At 44.1% G+C, this 19,502-nt stretch overlaps 1 protein-coding gene across 1 annotated transcript in view; it reads left to right on the top strand.

Annotated features, from left to right (window-relative positions):
* LOC144099355 (sodium-coupled monocarboxylate transporter 2-like) overlaps positions 1 to 19,502 on the top strand; it is an 88,361-nt gene that overhangs the window by 51,419 nt on the left and 17,440 nt on the right. The window contains exons 9-11 of the mRNA XM_077632584.1: positions 4,212 to 4,321; positions 6,522 to 6,589; positions 9,272 to 9,358. Coding sequence (XP_077488710.1) covers positions 4,212 to 4,321; positions 6,522 to 6,589; positions 9,272 to 9,358 — 265 coding nt within the window. The remainder of the gene's footprint in view (positions 1 to 4,211; positions 4,322 to 6,521; positions 6,590 to 9,271; positions 9,359 to 19,502) is intronic.

Below are 19,502 nucleotides of genomic sequence, written 5' to 3'. Positions count from 1 at the left end.
GTAAGAACGTTGAGGGCTGACTTATTCTGACTCGCCCCGGTGTCACCCCTTCCGCACGTAATTCGCGTTCAATGATCTCGCAACAAACGCTGCTAATATGGGGCAGTAAAGACTATTCCGCGAAGCGAAAGAGAGAGGCACGAGAGGAGCGCCGACTGCTGACTCCTGGTGGCCATTTTTATACAGAGGAATGGAAAACTACTCCAGATGTTTCCTCATAGCTCGTGGCAGAAACATGACAGTGAACCCTGTCACGCCCCCTCCCCCCCCCCCCCCTCGACAGCACCCCTGCTAATCCTATCTGTCTCAAGTGCTCACAGTTGGCATACAGTAGGGAACATCTATATCTCAGGCCACTTGGCTTTCATGGCGCACGCACACCTGAGTGACATTCTGACTGGCCAACAGGTAAGCACAGGTCTTCGCTCAGGACGCCAACGGCTAGGCTTTCGACAGTAAGAAAGGTCCTGTACAGGGCTTTACATGTGAACACTGGCGGGAAATATTAATGCTAAGTGCCGAGGATATACTTGACGCTTTTCTGGCCACAGGGAGAGGTAGAGACGTAGGAATATCACCTTCGCATGTGTACAAGTGTGACGAGACCACATGATTAGGCCGAGGAAAGTGCGTTGTGCTGTTTGCGCTCCAGATGGCGTGAACGCGTTGTGCTGAACTGTCCGACGGCTAGTTTCTTCAAAGGCTTTTTCATCAAGGACCAAGATTCTTTTTCGCAAGGCTATAGCCCTTCGGCGGCAGTTGGATCGACCATTTTAATTTTTTAAAGCGCTGGTGACACAGTTTTCCCACCACGCCAATGGATGCTGCTGCTGTGATTGCTGCGCAAAAAGGGGAAACTTTCTCAAGATGAAAGTGACAAAAATGGGAATTTTATCGGCAAAAGAAACGGGAAAACAGAGCCTCCTGCGGGGAAAAATAAAGCAGTCCACCGGTCGCAGTATGATTGAAGTTAGGTGATTCAACTAAAGGTGGACCAAGAAAATTACGGATCATATAAGCTGGCTGGGAAAAAAAAAAGTCAAAGCAGGAATAGATTCTGCTGCTGAGGAAAATGCTCGGAGGGAGACGATCGCTGTGAACTACACTAGATCAGTTACAGCTGAGTCATTTCGCAGCGACGATAGGGCAATCTACCCGAGTGTATAAGCAACAAAGGACAGCATAATCGAAAGAAGCTTAGAAGTGAACAACCTTAACTAAAGGAAGAAGGCAAATATTTCTACATGCACCACAGCGGAGGTAGACAAAACTACAATCAAGCTAATAAATTAACTTGGTCCAGGCAGCAAAGTAAATGTTCTTAACAGCATTAGAAACAGTCAAAAGAAATTAGCAAATTTCGTACACCTGGAGACATTGTACAATGATTTCGATCTATAAAGTTAAAGGAGATAGTACTAACATAAAGTCCTCCAGAAAGTTTACACTAACATCTGCTACGTACAGGCTTGCAATGCAGGAGGTGAAACTAAAAATAGAGTTAGTCTATTTCTGTATCCCTGTCGTTCCTGGGTTTCATAGCATGACATAAGTCAGGTTTGATGATACGCAATGGTCCCACTGACCAGGTGCTTACAATACAAGGTGGTGAGAAGCTATTGAAGGACTCTGCCGTGAGGTGCCAAGGCTGACAGGATACAAATATCTCGGAGTACGGGTAAACGTAGGCCAAATATACATCGAAAATCATAGAAAGAATATTAGGGCTAAAGAGCGAAGTGATACCGCGATAATGATGCATACAGCATATAAAGATACAACAGGAATTAAGTACTGAGAGGTATTTGGAAAGCAATAATGCTTCCTGGGTTTACTTTCCGGAATGCGGCTTTGTGCCTAAGGGCAGAAGTTCAGTCGGGGCTGCAAATAAATCAGAGAGCATTTGGCAGGTAAGCACTAGGGGCTCACGGTAAAAACCTCAAATGAGGCAGTACAGGGAAACATGGGCTAGGCATCGGTTTTAACACGGCTACAGAGTAAAATATTATATAGAGAACCATGAGAAGGTTGGATAATAACAGATGTCAGGTAAAATATTTAGTTATTTACAAGTAAAGATCGTTGACTCAAAGTGGCGGAAAAGGACTACGAAATTACCCAGCAAGTATGCAGGAAACAAGGACAGGGAAATAAAGAGGTTTAAGCGAAAGGTAAAAAACAGAGAAGGTAAAAACAAGAAGGTAAAAACAGAGAAGGTAAAACATCCAGACGTCGATGCAGGCACAGTCACTCTCTCAGAGGCAGTGAGGTTTAGAGACAGCGTAAGTAATATGAACTAAACTTTTGTAGACGTTAGCAAAAAACGAATGGAAGATTGGTGGCTCGGAAGGAGGGTGGTGACATAATTTTTATTTTTTATTCAAGAAATTCATACTACACAGTGTCTTGGTGTAGAGGGCAAAAGGCGAAAATCAATCGGCCTGCCTGGGCCCTAAGCACCACTGGAACACAACAGCAAGGAGCACTTATATACATATACATAAACAATACCATCATACATGTTAAGGAATAAAATTTTGACAAACGTAACTACACTTTGTATTTAGAGGAAATTGGCGAATTTATATTAACACCGCCAAGTCTGGTAGATTGATTAAAGAAATATAAAAGAATAAAATTGCCGAATATGGTGGCGACTGCCGTCACCTCGGTTCAAAGGGGACACCCCTAACATCCATCCAGCTACACGAATAAGATTCTTGAACTTTAATTTACTGAGTAGAGGGGCACTCGCTACTGCCCTAATTCGAAGCGGATGCCATAAGTTCGATCTATCTCTCTACCGATCTACGTGCCCGTCTATTCACCAACCTAGTGCCCTCTGAGCCGTGCGCAATGTGCGACGTTGCTGCTACCCGCGGCGTACTGCCATAGTCAAGCCTCCATTGGGATAGGGCATTAGTGCGAAGGTCAACTTTCGATGGCGTCTCTATAACCGTTGCAGTAAACGGCAGGAAGACCGCTATAGCTGAGCGCGCTGCGTGGGCGCAAGTTGGAGCCCTGCAGGACTACCAGGAGTAATTCGGCTAGTTTTCTGCACAGGTCGCGCATTTTCTGCGGCTGAGCCAACCTAATGTGCACAGCTGGCCGTATGTTAATTAGAGCAATGGTTTGCTCATTTACTAATTTACTGTATTCCTTGAAACCAGCTCAGACAGCACTTGGGCTGCAGCGGATATCACATGCTGGAAAGTATTGTGGCATCATTGCTTTAAAGTGACCTTCATATTATTGCCAGTACGTATTTTTTCAGTATGTCCGCAGCGGTACGTCATAAGACATACCGGTAATTTTGTGATCAGAATAAATCTAGAACCAGATAAAAAAAAGAAGATACGCCCATGCGTGACCTGCTTTCTGCAGTCAGCATATCACACTTCCTTTTTTGTGCACATTCATAGTGATGTTAATAGCATTAAGCTGACAACATATCTGATCATTGTAGCCTGTATCGATGCCGATGAGTATGCTTGTTTTTGCTTGTAGCTTGTTTATCGCTTCCGATACGTAGCCGCATCACTATACCATGGCTACGCGAGACGCGAGGGGCGGGGGGGGGGGGGGGGGGGGGTATCCGAATTTTCGTCGCTGCCAAAAGTTTCATATCTCAAAATTTCACTGCCGTGTTTGAACTGAGTGTGGCCGAGTGCGACTGAGATTTCGATCCTGATCAACTGCCATGAGCCCTAGCTGCTCTCGCCGCTACCGAGTTTTAGAGCGAAAGCGCTACTCTTCACACAACTCCCAAGGTCAAGTTTGGTGGACGTTCGACCTTTAGCCGGCGGAGCGGAGGTATGGCAAGTGACGTCATACCATGTGACTCGCTGTGTAGATGCGCCGCACCTGCACTCACTCGGAGTCTCGCCGCTGCTGTACCACGTGACTAGCGGTGGTGCAAGAGCTGCTTCGCTGGCACTCGGTCGCTCTGTCTCGCCATGAATAAGGCGTGCGCCGGACCGACTCCGGCTCGAAACGGAGCGTAGCGATGCTTAACAGAGCTTTCGCTCGCATCACTAGGTGTAATAAGCGCTAAGCCTCTGCTAATTTATTTCTATTTTTTGTGGGCAGAGCATCCCCAAATAAACAGCCGGTTTCAGTTCCACGCCAGCCATGCGCCTCTGTTGTCCACCAAATTGTCCGTGCCTGTTTTCCCAGTGATGTGACAATATTTTGCACTATATTTCTTTCAGCACAGTCTCATCTACGATTAACTCCCAAGCTGCCATCTTATACATCGATGTGATTTCTCGGCGCTACAAGAAGGCCGACCAACATGTTCTATGGATTACACGTGCCACGGGTGAGGGAACATTTCCTCGGGCCAGATTGCTGGATGTGACAACCATCGCTAAAAAAAATTGGTGAACATAAAAGCTCGCCGTTAAAGGCAGGACGCAATAGCGTTAATGCATCCCGTCAGCAAAACCTACATGATCTGAGTGGTATATAACCCGATCAAGTTCTCCACTAATGTTTCCAGATTACATGACACACCAAAGTCACGAGGAACAAGCATACAGTCGTTCACGTGCAGGCACCCCTCACCGACACTGTGACACTCATTTAATCACTACGCACTTAAATAGCGCCTCTTACTCACGCACATAATCTTTGCCATACAGTCGAAAGCTACATTATGCGAAAGACCACACGACATGTAAAACTGCGCTTTAAACCAGCCGTAGGAACGTTCCAGTGTGACCTAGGGATGGCGTGTCTAAATCACAGTCCAAATGTTTGGAGTGCAATTCCCCCTATTTACTCCTTTTTTTCGCGCAATTCCTTTGCTCTATATACTTACATGTCGTAATGGGGTTTGAGTGATGTTGTGTCATGGTAATCTCAATTTATGTTATGTTTTAATCACTTCCCATTTCCTCCACTCCGCGTGCGACGCCAAACCTTTTCGAACAAACGGGAGTTTCGCAACTCAACAAAGCCGGACGCCTACGGGACGACGCCTCGTTTCCATTGAACGGGACACTTAACGCTGTCGCTTTAGAAGAACACTTACCTGCGCTTTCTAAAAGGTGATAAAAATGTCACAGAAAAAGCAAAGCTGACAAGGGCTACTATTGTGGAATAAAACTGTTCGCTATTGAAAATTTCCACTTTCCATGCATTTTGTGAAAACCGCATCGTGCCAATGTCTACACTCCTCTGGTTATTTTTTTAGTTTTTGTGTCACTTTTGAATCGCCCCTCACATTCACCGTTGTCACCCTATTATTCACACCCGCCGCGGTGTCACACTGCCATTGGCCATCGGCTCCTGTGGTCGAGGTTGCGGCATTGAATCCCGGCCGCTGCGGCCGCATTCCGATGAGGGTAAAATTCTCCAAAAAAAAAAAGCCCGTGTAGTACGCGATGGCAACGCATGTTAAAGAACAGCAGGAGGTTGCAATTATGAGCCGTCAACATCGGCTCCTCTCATATCCCACGTGCAGGTAATGAAGGTAACACCTCCAATGAATTATTTCTTTATTGGCTTAAAGCTGACTGTGGCATCGAAACCAGTAGGCATTCATAACTGCGTGATCAACTGAAGCTGAGAGAATTATCAGACGGGAAGTCCACGTACCCCCTTTGCCAAGAGTACCCGAACAACAGGCTTTTTTTTTCTCAATTGTATAAAGAAAATTTTACGGCACCGTTAAAGACTGAAAGGTGTCAAAACGTGACGACAAGGGTTCATCTTCATTTGCATAGATTCAGAGCTTAAGGGCCGCAATAAGTGCTTGCTACGCGGCAAAGAAACAAACCACCGTTATCCGGTTACTTTTGGCAAAGACTGTACATGCATATATACAAAGTGCCGGTATTTACAGCGCTTCGTGACATTTTCCTTAAATGGACACTCTGCGCGATCTTTTTTTAGGTGGAGACCCATTTCTTACCTATATTCGCATGGATACCTGTTACTCTAGTGTTTGCAGCCGCGACGTCAAGCAGTATTTCAGGCGCTAACGTAGGTGTTTCAAAGTGCCGCGGAGAAGTAAAATACGCCCTAAAGATCGTCTTGCACATCAGGATCATATCACACAACCGCAACATTTGATCCGCTAGCGCATTTTAATGTTTGAAAGAAAATACCAGCTAATGCTAGCTTGGGTTTATGCATATAACACATCTGAAATCGAAATCAACTACCAATGTTCCCAATGCACGAAAGCCTTCTGGAATCGCTGGAATGCTAGTATATATCACGAAAAAAGGTATTGTTATCATTTTTGCATGCCTATTTGATGATGTTTTCTTTTAAAAGTCCATTGTTGTCATAGTTTCTTTAATGTATTGCTGTTCTGGCGTCACTAATAAAATGTCACACAAGTACGAATAAAATCCTGTGGGGGTTTTCTTCCTGCTTTCCCTCAGTGCGAAATTTACACCGATTCGAAATCGCATTCTGTTTTTAAATCGGTATAGTACCAACCAGCCGACCAAGGATTTATGAGTTGTTCTGGAAATTATAAAACGCTGTTTTTTTTCTTTTATTTGCAGCAATACTCTTGGGAACCACAATGACCATCTACAGCACACTGTGTGTGTACATGGGGTCGGTGACAAGGGTAAGATCAACGTTTTATCGGCGTTTCGAAGTGTTTCCTCAACGCGCCATCGTTCGAGACCAGACAGGCTCGAAGACATGCGTGCTCCACAATACAGGCGCCTTCTTCGTTCCTTGACTGGCATGGTAATGACGGTACGAAAAACTGAGCATAAACCGCTATGTGTCAGGAAAAAATACCAAAAGCTTCCATTTTTTCCAGTTACAACTCATTTCCAAAGTAGCATTGCGGTACGTGGAAGGAAATCCTGCAATTTTCCCTGTCATCATCATCATCAGCAGCAGCAGCAACAGCATGCAGCCCGATTACGCCCAGTACAGGACAAAGGCCTCTACCATATCCCTCCAATTAACCCTGTCCTGTCCCAGCTGCGGGCACCCTTTCCCCGCAGACATCTTAAACTGTCTCTGCTTTAAATTATTCCCTTTTTTTATACGTTAATTACTGCCTCAAAGCAAGGAAGGTAGTGTCGAAACAGTATGGCACTCGTGTGGCCTTATGTTGGAACAAAACTAAGGGTGCGCAACGCGGGGAAAAAATACTGCTAGCGTTTTAACGTAGTTAATCAGAGTAGAAAGCACGTGTTCATTCTTCGCCTCTTCTTACTGGCATCTGCATACGCGCGCAACTGCGTTTCTCGCTCTTCGTCTTCACACCTTCTCTCCACTCAGCGACAGCTGGCCCGACGCTCCTCCGAACTAACCCGAGCTTACCCCAGTTACTCCGAGGCTTCACTCAAGATTTTTGATCGGGTTTCACCAGGTGAAGTAGTGCTTCCGCAATAAAACATGCCACCTTCTCTCCAACAGCTGTTATGACGTCGGAACAAGTTTCCGAATCAACAGTGTCCAGCAGAGATCTGTGGCGGGTTGCTGTTCCCATCCCTGTACCAGGGCATGTGCTAAGGTGCTGTCATAACGCTCCGGTGGTCCAATAAAGTTTTATTTTCCTTCAACGTATATCGCAAGAACGTGGGCTGCTGTTTCAACTGCAGAGTAACGTAACTATCACCAAAGACACCTCATAAACAATCCGCCGCATAGATAGGTAAAGCTTTCGGCCGAAGTTACGCTTTTAATTGCTAACCAAGGAAACCTCGCGTCTCCTTACCTTTATGTATGCAGTCCTCGTCACTAAAGATGAGCACGACTTAAAACAGATGTCAACGACAATTGACTGTACTCTATAAAAAGTGGGTAGGAAAAATGTAGCTTCCCTCCGGAAACTTCTCACAAGTTTTCTCTATAATATAAAAGTCGCAAAAAATGGCTTCCTACGCATGTGCCTTGTTTCTTAAATCTTGGAAGAAGGACTGTGATGAGGAAGTGATACAAATAGTATCAAACGACTGAAAGATAACAGCAACGCACGCTTTTAAATTTTCGTTTGATGATATGTGGCAAATACTCGGCGTAGAATGGCGTATCTTCGGTTTTTTCGGTCTTTACAGTTTAAATGTATGAAGAACGCGTAGGACTATGTTAAGGAATAGCGAAATGTTAAGAATAGCGAAATGATACGGTGCTCCTTTCGTGGCTTCTAATAGCTGAAGATTTGTTCAGGCTCCCTATTCACCATAATAATATATGCAGCAGAGAAAGTCAGATTGCAACGTCAGATTGTAATCCTAACTACTGAACCCGGATGCGCTGGTTTGGAAGGCCGATTTATAAAATAATATCACACAATTGAATAAGCCTAATCATTATTTTTTGTTGTTTCAACCTTCTGGAAGGTGTGTTGAAAAGAATTCACACCTCGCGTGCGCAAATTACGAAGTCTCAGCGATTTCAGATCCTATGTTCCTAGACGCATTGTTACATAAGTGCTATCAACCAGGTGAGACATTTTTCCTGATCATACCCAGTATATAATGTTTTCCATCTGAACGCCAAACCTTTTCTCAAAACTTGTTGAGGTTCTGCCGAGAGAAGCCATTTCTCAGTTCTCAATGGCTACAGTGCGCTGCCTTCACATAACGCCTCCTTATTAGTTAGTAAACGTCACACCATTAGGCGAGCTATAGAAAGGAAATTGATCGGTGTAACGTTAAAGACCGGGAGCGGGCATAGTGGGTCAGGGAACTAACGCGAGTTAATGGCATCCTAGTCGAAATCAATAAGAAATGGGCTTGGACAGGGCACGTAATGCGAAATCTAGATAACCGCTGGTCCTTAAGGGTAACGGAGTGGATTCCAAGAGAAAGAAAGCGCAGCAGGGGGGCATCAGAAAGTTACTTAGGCGGATGAGATAAAGAAGTTTGCGGGGACATTGTGACCGCAGCTGGCACAGGACAAGGTTAAATAGAGAGACATGTTGGAAGAGGCCTTTGCCCTTCAGTGGGCGTCGTCAGACTGATGATGATGTTGACGACACCAGTAGGTTCGAAGCACAGCATTAATCTAGGCTACCACTGTTGTCCGAGAATGTGTAGCCGATCAAGATATTATCCAACGAAGTTGTGTGCACCTTATAGGCTAATACCCTACTCGTGCCTGTGATGCTGCTTAGGAGTTTAGATAACAGAGATTTATGAGAAACCCTCTCCTCGGGCGGCCTGTGAAGAGTAACGATCAGTGCACACCACCGGTAAAAGTTAAAAGCGGTCGTATCCATACTAATTAACAGCGCTGCCTCGACCCTGCTTGCTGGCTGTGCGCTTGGTATTTTGCTTTTGAACAGATATTTATGATGGTCAACGCGGGACTGACTGGGCCATTCGTCGGTTTGTGCCTCCTTGCAGTGCTGTTTCCATTCGTCCACTCAAAGGTTAGTGCATTTTCTTAGTTATGCTGTTGTTTGTGGCGCCATCTATTAGAGGCACATTTCACAAGACGAGGCAATTGGAGAGCATCGTTCCTTCGGAACTTTTTTGTATTTAAAAGTGGCGTGCGGACATATACACCGCCATTTTACACACGCAGTCTACTGTACACACACACACATCGTGACATTTTATTCAAATAGTAGCCTGCGAAAAAATTACTGAGGTGCACTAAAGTCTCCCTACGTGCGGAAATGCGAAAGCTGTGCGCGGTCCGCCACTTGCGCCATCTGCTGGGCCAGCGCCGTACATTGCGAGGGAAGGGGCTTTCAGTGGGTGCCGCACGATTTCGCTACGATTGTACGCCAATCACGGAGGAAATTTACCGGAAATGGAGGAAATTTGGTACTTGCTTGAGTGCGACATGTTAATAATTACTCATGTAGGCCTCAATACATACCTCGAAGATACGTTTTTAAGAACTGTGCATTCACTAGAAGCGCCAGTATTCAGCTGCAAACGTTGAAGTTTTTCCATGCAACAAAGGAAAAAAAAAATTTCGTGGCAGAGCAGCAGAGTCCTCTTCTCGCACGCCCGCGGCCCGGGTTCGATTCCCACGTAGGCCGTAATTTCCTTAATTATTATTTTAATTGTCATACAACTTATGATTGAAAGTTCGTACGGACACTTTTGCAAACAGCCTGTCTACAACTTCCGTCCACGCCACTCATGAGCCAAGAAAGGCATTCACCGCTAAAGAAAACAATTAAGGTAGCATTGTTCAGACAAAAAAGTGCATCAACGCGTGAGACCGGGACGCTGCCACTCCGCCACGACACACCTTTTTTTTCAACATGGTATGTATTACACGAGTTATGTATGCACAGAAAGGGGATATATACAAATTATGTACAAAGAACCCAGCTATACTGACGACACTGCACTAGCCTGACAGAAAACAACACTGCTAAAAGGGCGGCAGAGATATAGACACCCCATCAACAGCGATACCACTTCGGTAGAAAGTTTCCTTGATCATAAATGTCCCTGAGTTGATGCATAATGCTACTGAAATGTCTTCTGGCAGAAACAAGAGGTTCAGTGTTGCAGTCCAGCATGCACGTTTTCCACAAGGTATGAAGTCCAGTGAGGAAAAACATGTCATATGGTTCGTAATCAGGTTGAGCAGCCGCAAGGTAACGAACACTGTAGGAATTTAAAGCGAAGTCTTTCTTTAGCGTCCTTTGCAGTACATCCAAAATCAACATCGCATCCTTGCAGTTAATAAAACAGTATTCAGTGGTCTCAGGTACACTGCACAGACGACACTTCACAGAAGGTACAAAAATGTTTTCCTATAGAACTACGTGTTAACAGGCAGAGCTTCGGTCTTTAATTTGTAAAGAAACATTTTGGTGCAAGGAGGGATCGGCATCTTGCACACTCACGTTAACATATCATAACCGTTGAAGCCAAAATACACAGAACGATACAATGGTGGCGGAAACATCATCGTTCCTAAATCCCTGTACAGATTCTCACTCGAAATCGAAAATAAGTACTCGTTGGAAAATCAAGCTGTGAAAAAACCCATAGAAGCACAAGCTTCCTGCATAAAGCCAAGTAAAGAAGGGGGCGCAGTAAATTCGAAGAGACCACTAAGTTTGTAGACAGAGTCATGAAATTCATCTGCGAGAATTCTCTACTAATCGGATGGCAACAATCACGAAGAAAGTAGACACGGGCAACTAACTGCCTCACATACAGGTGAACTAAACCAAATCCTTCTGCACAAACAGGCCTTAAAAGATTATCACGTCTCATCCGCTCGAAATTGGATGCCCAATTAAAAGTCGCAAATTTTCGATGAAAACACTGAATGTAATGTCTAGCGCAGTGCAACAATTGGAGTACGTAATAATTTTTTTTTGACAGAAAGGTGTTAGAAGCATGAGCACGACTGAAAATTGAAAGTCGATGTGGGACAAAACTCTCAGCATAACGCTCTACGACCGGAACTCGCTCCTTCCAATAATGTGTACTAGACTTAGATGCATCAAGTGGAACGCCAAGTTATTTAAGCGGCAAACATCGCCCCTCTATTCCGACCCTACGGGTTGGTGTTGGGCCCCATGAACCAAACCACGAGCCAGAACTTTCGGAGCGATTCATATGACCTCCAGAGACGATGCCAAATTGATTTTTTGTCGATATAAGTTTTTCAAAGCTGTGCTTGTGAATGCCGAAAAAAGCAAGACCGTAAACATATGCAAGCATTTTGAATTCTATACTCAAAACAGAGAACCAATGATTATTACGGTTACAAATCGTCATCATCATCATCAATATCATCATCATCATCATTATGAGCCTTACTACACCCACTGCAGGGAAAAGGCCTCTCCTATGTCTCTCCAACTAACCCTGTTCTTTGCCAGCTGCATCCACCCTTTGCCTGCAAACTTCTTAATCTCATACGCCCACCTAACCATCTGCTGCCCCATGCTACGCTTACTTTCTCTTGGAATCCACTCCGTTACCCCTAAGGACCAGCGGTTATCTTGCCTTCACATTACATGCCCCGCCCAAACCCATTTCTTCCTCTCGATTTCGACTAGGATATCATTAACACGCGTTTGTTCCCTTACCCAAACCGGCCGTTTACGGTTTCTTACCGTTACACCCATCATTCTTCTTTCCATGGCTCGCTGCGTTGCCCTTAACTTTAATTGAGCCCTCTTCGTTAGCCTCCACGTTTTTTCCCCGTTGGTGAGTGCCGGCAAGATGCAGCTCTTGTACACTTTTCTCTTGAGGGAAATTGGTAAACTGCCATTCATGATCTGAGAGAACCTGTCATATGAGCTCCACCCTAATCTTATCCTTCTAGTTATTTCTGTCTCATGATCCGGATCAGCTGTCACTACCTGCCCTAAGTAGAGGTATTCCTTTACCACTTCCAGGCCCTCGCTGCCAATTGTGAACTGCTGTTCTCTTGCTAGACTGTTGAACATTACTTTGGTTTTCTGCGTGTTAATTTTTATACCCAGCTTTCTGCTCTGCTTGTCTAACTCATTGATCATGATTTGCAGTTCATCTCCTGAGTGACTCAGCAAGGCAATGTCATCAGCGAATCGCAGATTATTTAGGTATTCTCCATTTACTCGTATTCCCAACTGTTCCCAATTCAGGCCTCAGAATTCCTCCTGTAAACAGGCGGTGAATAGCATTGGCGAGATCTTTTCTCCTTGCCTGACGCCCTTCCTTATTGTATTTTTATTGCTGACTTTATGGAGGACTATGGTAGCTGTGCAGTTGATATATATATATATATATATATATATATATATATATATATATATATATATATATATATATATATATATATATATATATATATATATATATATATCTTCTAGTATTTTGACATAAGGTGCTTCTACACCCTGATTACGCAATGCCTGTGTGACTGCTGAGGTTTCCACTGAGTCGAATGCTTTCTCGCAATCAATGAAGGCTATATATAGAGGTTGGTTATATTCTGTGCATTTCTCTATCACCTGATTGATAGTGTGAATATGATCTACTGTGGAATATTCTTTATGAAAGCCTGCCTGATAATTTGGTTGATTAAACTCTAAGGTTGCCCTGGCTCTATTCGCGATTACCTTAGTAAATACCTTGTAGCAACGGATAGTAAACTGATCGGTATGTAATTTTTCAAGTCCTTGTCGTCTCCATTCTTATGAATTAAGATAATGTTTGCAATCTTCCAAGCTTCTGGTACAGTCGAGGTCATAAGGCCTTGCGTATACAGGGCGGCTAGTTTTTCTAGCACGATGTCTTCTCCATCCTTCAACAGATCGGCTGTTACCTGATCCTCCCCAGCTGGTTTTACCCTTTTCATTGCTCCTAAGGCTTTCTTTACTTTATCATTCGTTACTGGCGGGATGACGCAATGCTGTGCGCTACTGCTTCTCTCATTAACGTTCTGATTACGTTGGCTACTCTACAGACTTGTGTAGACCTCTTCGGCTGCTTTAACTATCTTATGCACATTGCTAATGACATTGCCCTCTATGTCTCTTAACGCATACATCTGGTTTTTACCTATGCCTAGTTTCCTCTTCACCGCTTTTAGGCTACCTCCGTTCTTTAGATCATGCTCGATTCTCTCCACATTAAACTTCCTTATGTCGGCTACCTTGCGCTTAATTATTAACTTCGATAGCTCTGTCATTTCAATTCTGTCTGTAGGGTTAGACGCCCTCATGCTTTGGTGTTTCTTAATCAGATCTTTCGTCACCTAAGTTAGCTTTCTGGTATCCTGTCGAAGTGTCCTACCGCCTACTTCTACTGCGCATTCCGTAATGATGGCTGTCAGATTATCGTTCATTGTATGAACATTAAGATCGTCTTCGTCAGTTAAAGCCTAATATCTGTTTTGCAGCGCTATCCTGAATTCCTGTACTTTCCCTCTTACCGCTAACTCGTTATTGGAACTCCTCTTCACCAGCTTCTTCCCTTTCTCTCTTCAAGTCTAAGCTAATTCGAGACCTTACCATTCTATGGTCGCTACAACGCACCTTTCCGAGGACCTCCACATCCTGCACGATAGCAGGGTGAGCGCATAGTATGAGGTCGATTTCATTTTTAGCCTCACCATTAGGGCTCCTCCACATCCACTTCCTGTTCTCTCGTTTGCGGAAGGAGGTATCCATGATGCGTAAATTATCTATCCGCGAATTCTACTAATAGCTCTCCCCTGCTATTTCTAGAACCTATCCCATAGTCGCCTACCGCGTGGTCGCAAGCCTGCTTCTTGCCCACCTTCGCACTGAATTCGCCCATCAGTACAGTGTAGTGTTATTTTACTTAATTCATTGCCGATTCCACGTCTTCGTAGAAAAAATCTCAACAGTCTGGTCATCATGGTTGGATGTAGGCGCGTAGGCCTGTACCGCCTAAAGCTTGTACCTTCTATTGAGCCTAATTGCAATCAATAGCTGCTACCCGCTCGTTAATACTATAGAACTCCTCTACGTTGCCAGCTATATCCTGATTAATGAGGAATCCCACACCCAGTCCATGTCTATCCACTAATCCGCGATAGCACAGTATGTGTCCGTCCTTTAGTACTGTATACGCGTCACCTGTCCTCCTACATTCACTAAGCCCTATGACATCCCATTTAATTCCCGCTAGTTCCTCGAACAGCACTGCTAGGCTAGCCTCACTAGATAAAGTTCTAGCGTTAAACGTCGCCAGGTTCAGATTCCAATGGCGGCCTGTCCAGAGCCAGAAATTCTTAGCACCCTCCACTGCGTCACAGGTCTGACCGCCGCCGTGGTGAGTTGCTCTACAGCTGCTGGGGACTGAGGGCCGAGGGTTAACACAGAGGGTTACACAAACACTCAAAGAAAGCGGCTGCAGATAAAGGGCAAAAAGCAGCGGGGACATCGGGCCGCCTTGTTTCACAGAACAGCGGATTGGCAAAGCAAGCTTTCCTTGATCAGCGTCGTCATGCGATTGCAAAGGATATTCCGGAAATGATGTCCAGTGGGGGTTACGCGCCGTGGGGGCTCAGTGGTTAGGGCGCTCGGCTACTGATCTGGAGCTCCCTGGTTCGAACCCGACCGCCGCGTCTGCTTTTTTATGGAGTCAAAACGCTAAGGCGCCCGTGTTCTGTGCGATGTCAGTGCACGATAAAGATTACCAGGTGGTCGAAATTATTCCGGAGCCCTCCACTACGGCACCTCTTCTTTTCGTCTTTCACTACCTCCTTTATCCCTTCCCTTACGGCGCGGTTCAGGTGTCCAACGATATATGACACAGATACTGCGTCATTTCGTTTCCAAAAAATCCAAACCAATTATGTCCAATTGGGCCCTAGTGGCAGGTGCTAGCGAGGTAGTGTCCGTATCCGTGGATTACGACATGGCGTTCAGTGTTCAGTGTTCACGGTTGTTCAGTGATACTCCTAATACACAAAATTCGGACGTTATCGAGCGTTTCACATCTCTGGTGATGCCTTTATCAGAAGAGGACTGTTCCGTTATTAGCGGCTCTTTCACACATCAAGAGTCAGAAGTGGAAATCGATCACTTACCCCTCTCATAAACGACTGGTCCTGACGCTATCTTGAGTGAATTTTATAAAGCATATAAATCGATTTCAACTCCAATCCTGCTACAGGTCTTCACAATGGGTTTTGATGTAGCGGCTCTTTCGCAGTCTTTTACAAGGAGTCACACAGTCTTAATTCATAAAGTATCATGAAGAAAAACTGCGCTGAGTGGAAGGCTAAGGGGCCATCACGTCGGTAAATATGGATTACAAAATTTTTATAAAATTTTGGCAAATCGTCTACAATTCGCAATGTTGGCTCTTATTGGCCCTCACCAAACACGCAGTTTGAGGGGCCGCTTAATTCAAAGTAATGTACACATTGCGCGTACAATTCTCTAAACTTGCTCCTGCTCTCATCAGCTTGCTTCGCTTCAGCTCGATCTTGCGAAGGAGTTTGACCGTATTCGCCATTCACTCCTGTTTTCTCTTCTAGAGCGAGCAAATGTTGGTTCTACTGTAAAGAAGTGCAACTTTGTAACAGCAATTTTTCGACCGGCTTAATTGTTTATGGTCATTTGTCAAATCCGCCTCGACACTTCGACGTTTGAAGCTCAGTAAATGCACGTCTAATATATGCACAACTCTTAAAAACATCTTCGAGATATGTACTGAGGCCTAAATGAGTAGTTATGCGAATGTTAATTACAAATGTCTCAATCAAGCGAGTACCGAATTTCCTCCGTTTCCGGTAAATTTCATCTGTGCTTGGCGTGCAGTCGTAGCTCCATCATGCGGCACCCACTGAAACCCCGCTCGCAATGTACGGTGCTGGCCCAGCAGATGGAGCAAATGTCGGACCACACGCAGCTTTGCCATTTCCGCACGGAAGGAGACTTAGGTGCACCTCATATTTTTTTTAAATGGTTATGAAATGGTTATGAATAGAAAAAAAACTTGAGAGGATTGGTGCGCTTGAAAAACAAGTCTCAGAGTATGTTAAGAAGGTGGCCGTACTTGAGCAGCGCGTGGATACTATGGCCAAGAAACTTGATGATCTTGAAAATAGGAGTCGTCGGTGCAATCTGATTGTTTACGGCTTGAATGAACTTGAGGAAGAATCTCCTGAAATGCTCAGGAGGCAGTTGTAGATGGAATTCTTAAAGACATTATTCGTGTTGACATTGCGGGAATAGATCGAATTCATCGACTTGGTAGACCAAAACCAGATGACGACAACTATATTAGACCCGTCATTTTAAGTTTCATGACTGCAGAGACAAAGCAAAAATCCTCCAAAATTCCAAGAAGCTGAAAATTACCAGATACTCTATTGGTGAAGAGTTTTCACGCAATGTTCGTGACATAAGGAAAAACCTTTGGAATAAAACTAAAGAAAATCGGGACCGGAAAGAGAAGGTAATGATAACTTACGATAGAGTTCGCATAGCTGGCCGCCTTTTTGCATGGGACACAGAAAGCGACGATATGGTTGAGATAAAACCAAAAAACGAAGAAGAATCCAGCTCAGTCCGCAGAACCACGCGATCTCATCAAAAGTAACCCTTCTAAACTTAAACGCGCGAAGTCTTGTCAACAAGGTGGAATACCTGGAAGCTTTATTGATAGCACTGAGTCCGGACGTGGTTACTATATCTGAAACGTGGCTTCACTCTAACGTCTCAGATAATGAAGTTGTTCCGCCAGGTTATGCTATTCTGCGCAAAGATAGAGCATCGAGAGGCGGGGGTGCGGCTACGATCTTTAGGGATGATTTATTTTTCATGCCTATGTCTGATGTACCGAACGTCGAAAGCATTTGGTGCAAACTAAACATAGAAGGATACGTTCTGCACGTAGGCGCTGTCTATAGGCCACCAAACGCTGATCCAGAGTACCTGGTTCCCTTACTTGATTACATGCACCGGCACTTATCAGGTGACAAAATTATTTTGGCTGGGGACTTCAAATTTCGGAACCGGACTGGAGCCCTCAAATCCCGAGATTACTTTATAATAATACTGTCTCGGACATTATATTTGCATTTAACTTGAATCAATTTCCCCACACACCTACTCGCATTCAAGGGTCGTCCAGCTCGATACTCGATCTGGTTTTCGTTAGTGATTATTTTCCATCAACCACAATAGACACTGAAATACTAGAAAGTTTGTCAGAGCATAAGCTTGTGTTGTGCACTTTGCCTTTCCCTGTTCCTTTGGCTCTCAAAAAAGAAATTTCGCCGATATTAGCATTTAAAAGGCAAATGACGCAGCCATTATGACATATCTTGTTCATGAATACGCCAACTTTCTTGAACTGTGTACGGATGATTCCTCAACCATTGATCAGGTATGGGCATGTTTTAAGGTTCATGTCAGACATTGTATTGAAAATTTCATTCCCACTTAACAAAATGCACAAAGAAAAAGAATGCATGGATAACACGCGATGCTATTCACCTCAAACGTAAAATCAAACGACTGAGAAAATCAAACAAAATACGCCCGGTTCCAAACTACCTTACTCGCCTTCACTCTCTAATAACCTATTAAAAAGTAAAACTAAGACTGCTGAACTGGCTTATTGTAACACCACACTTAATGGGTTCATTAAATCAGCACCCAGCAAATTCTGGAGATACCTTAGTTCCCAACGCACAAGCAGCAAAACAAAATCCACCGAAGGAATTGACGCTGACGCCTTTAACATTCACTTTCAGTCAGTGTTCACACATGACGACTGCTCTGACCTTACCTTCGCATTCGAATGTATGACCACGCTGACAGGTAGTCCATCAATATCCGAGGCGGGAGCGCTTACGATGTTGTTAAACATGGATGATAAGAAATGTGATGGACCAGATGGAATCCCGAACAAATTTCTCAAGCGGTATGCCAAGCCTATAAGTAAATACCTCTGCCTGATATATCAAAAATCAATAAATGAGTGTAGCGTTCCTGCTGAGTGGAATGTAGCGAAAGTAATTCCGGTGCATAAATCGGGCAATATTTCATCTGCAGCTAATTATCGACCGATATCACTAACATGTACATGCTGCAAATTACTAGAGCACATCATTTTGAAATTTATGGCCAATTTTGTTGAAGTCAATAACATACTCCACAGAAACCAACACGGACTTCGTAGTGGCTTGTCAACCGCTACGCAACTAGTAGAAATTACGCATGATTTTGCACTATGTCTCAACAATCACTCACAAATCGATGCACTTTTCGTGGATCTATCGAAGGCTTTTGACCGAGTCTCTCATACTAAACTCCACTTTAAAATTAAAACTATATTTGGTGATGAACCACTAGTACGATGGATTTATAATTACCTCTCTGACCGCTATCGATTTGTGCAATACGACCACCATGCCTCCAAGTTAGCACCTGTTCTTTCAGGAGTACCCCAAGGTACAGTTTTAGCCCCGCTGTTGCTTCTACTTTTTATTAACGACATATCAAATGAAAGTGATGTAAAAATGCGATTATTCGCGGATGACTGCGTGCAAGACCAAGAAATAAAAGACTCTAATGACAAGGAAAAACTTAAATGCTCTAGAAAAAATTGCAGAGTGGTGTAATAAATGGCAGATGGTAATTAATTTCGAAAAAACGGTATCTATGTCCATTACAAGAAAAAAGTGTAAATTAGACTATGTATACTCTTGGAATAACATGAATATCCGTAGTGTGACTGAATATCGATACTTTGTAGTCATCACTTGTGACATAAACTGGACTACGCATGTTCAAAGCATAGCCAGCAAAGCATTGAACAAGTTATTTTTCCTTAAAAGGGCCCTTCGTCATTCTACATCTGATACCAAACTTCTTGCTTACGCCACTTTTATCCGTCCGGTATTAGAATACGCTAACATAGCTTGGTTCCCCCACACTAAAACCAACATTAAAACACTCGAAATGATCCAAAGGAAAGCCGTGCGCTTTATCTTCAACTGCTATGAACGCATGCATTCAGCCACAGATCTTTTACGCAAGGCTGGGCTTCACACGCTGTCCAGCCGTGCCAAATTACACCGTCTAAAGCTTTTGTATTTACTTCTTAATAATGCAT

The sequence above is a fragment of the Amblyomma americanum genome, chromosome 7 (assembly GCF_052857255.1).
Source record: "Amblyomma americanum isolate KBUSLIRL-KWMA chromosome 7, ASM5285725v1, whole genome shotgun sequence".
Classification (NCBI taxonomy): Eukaryota; Metazoa; Arthropoda; class Arachnida; order Ixodida; family Ixodidae; genus Amblyomma; species Amblyomma americanum.
This window is presented reverse-complemented; position numbering and strand designations above follow the sequence as displayed.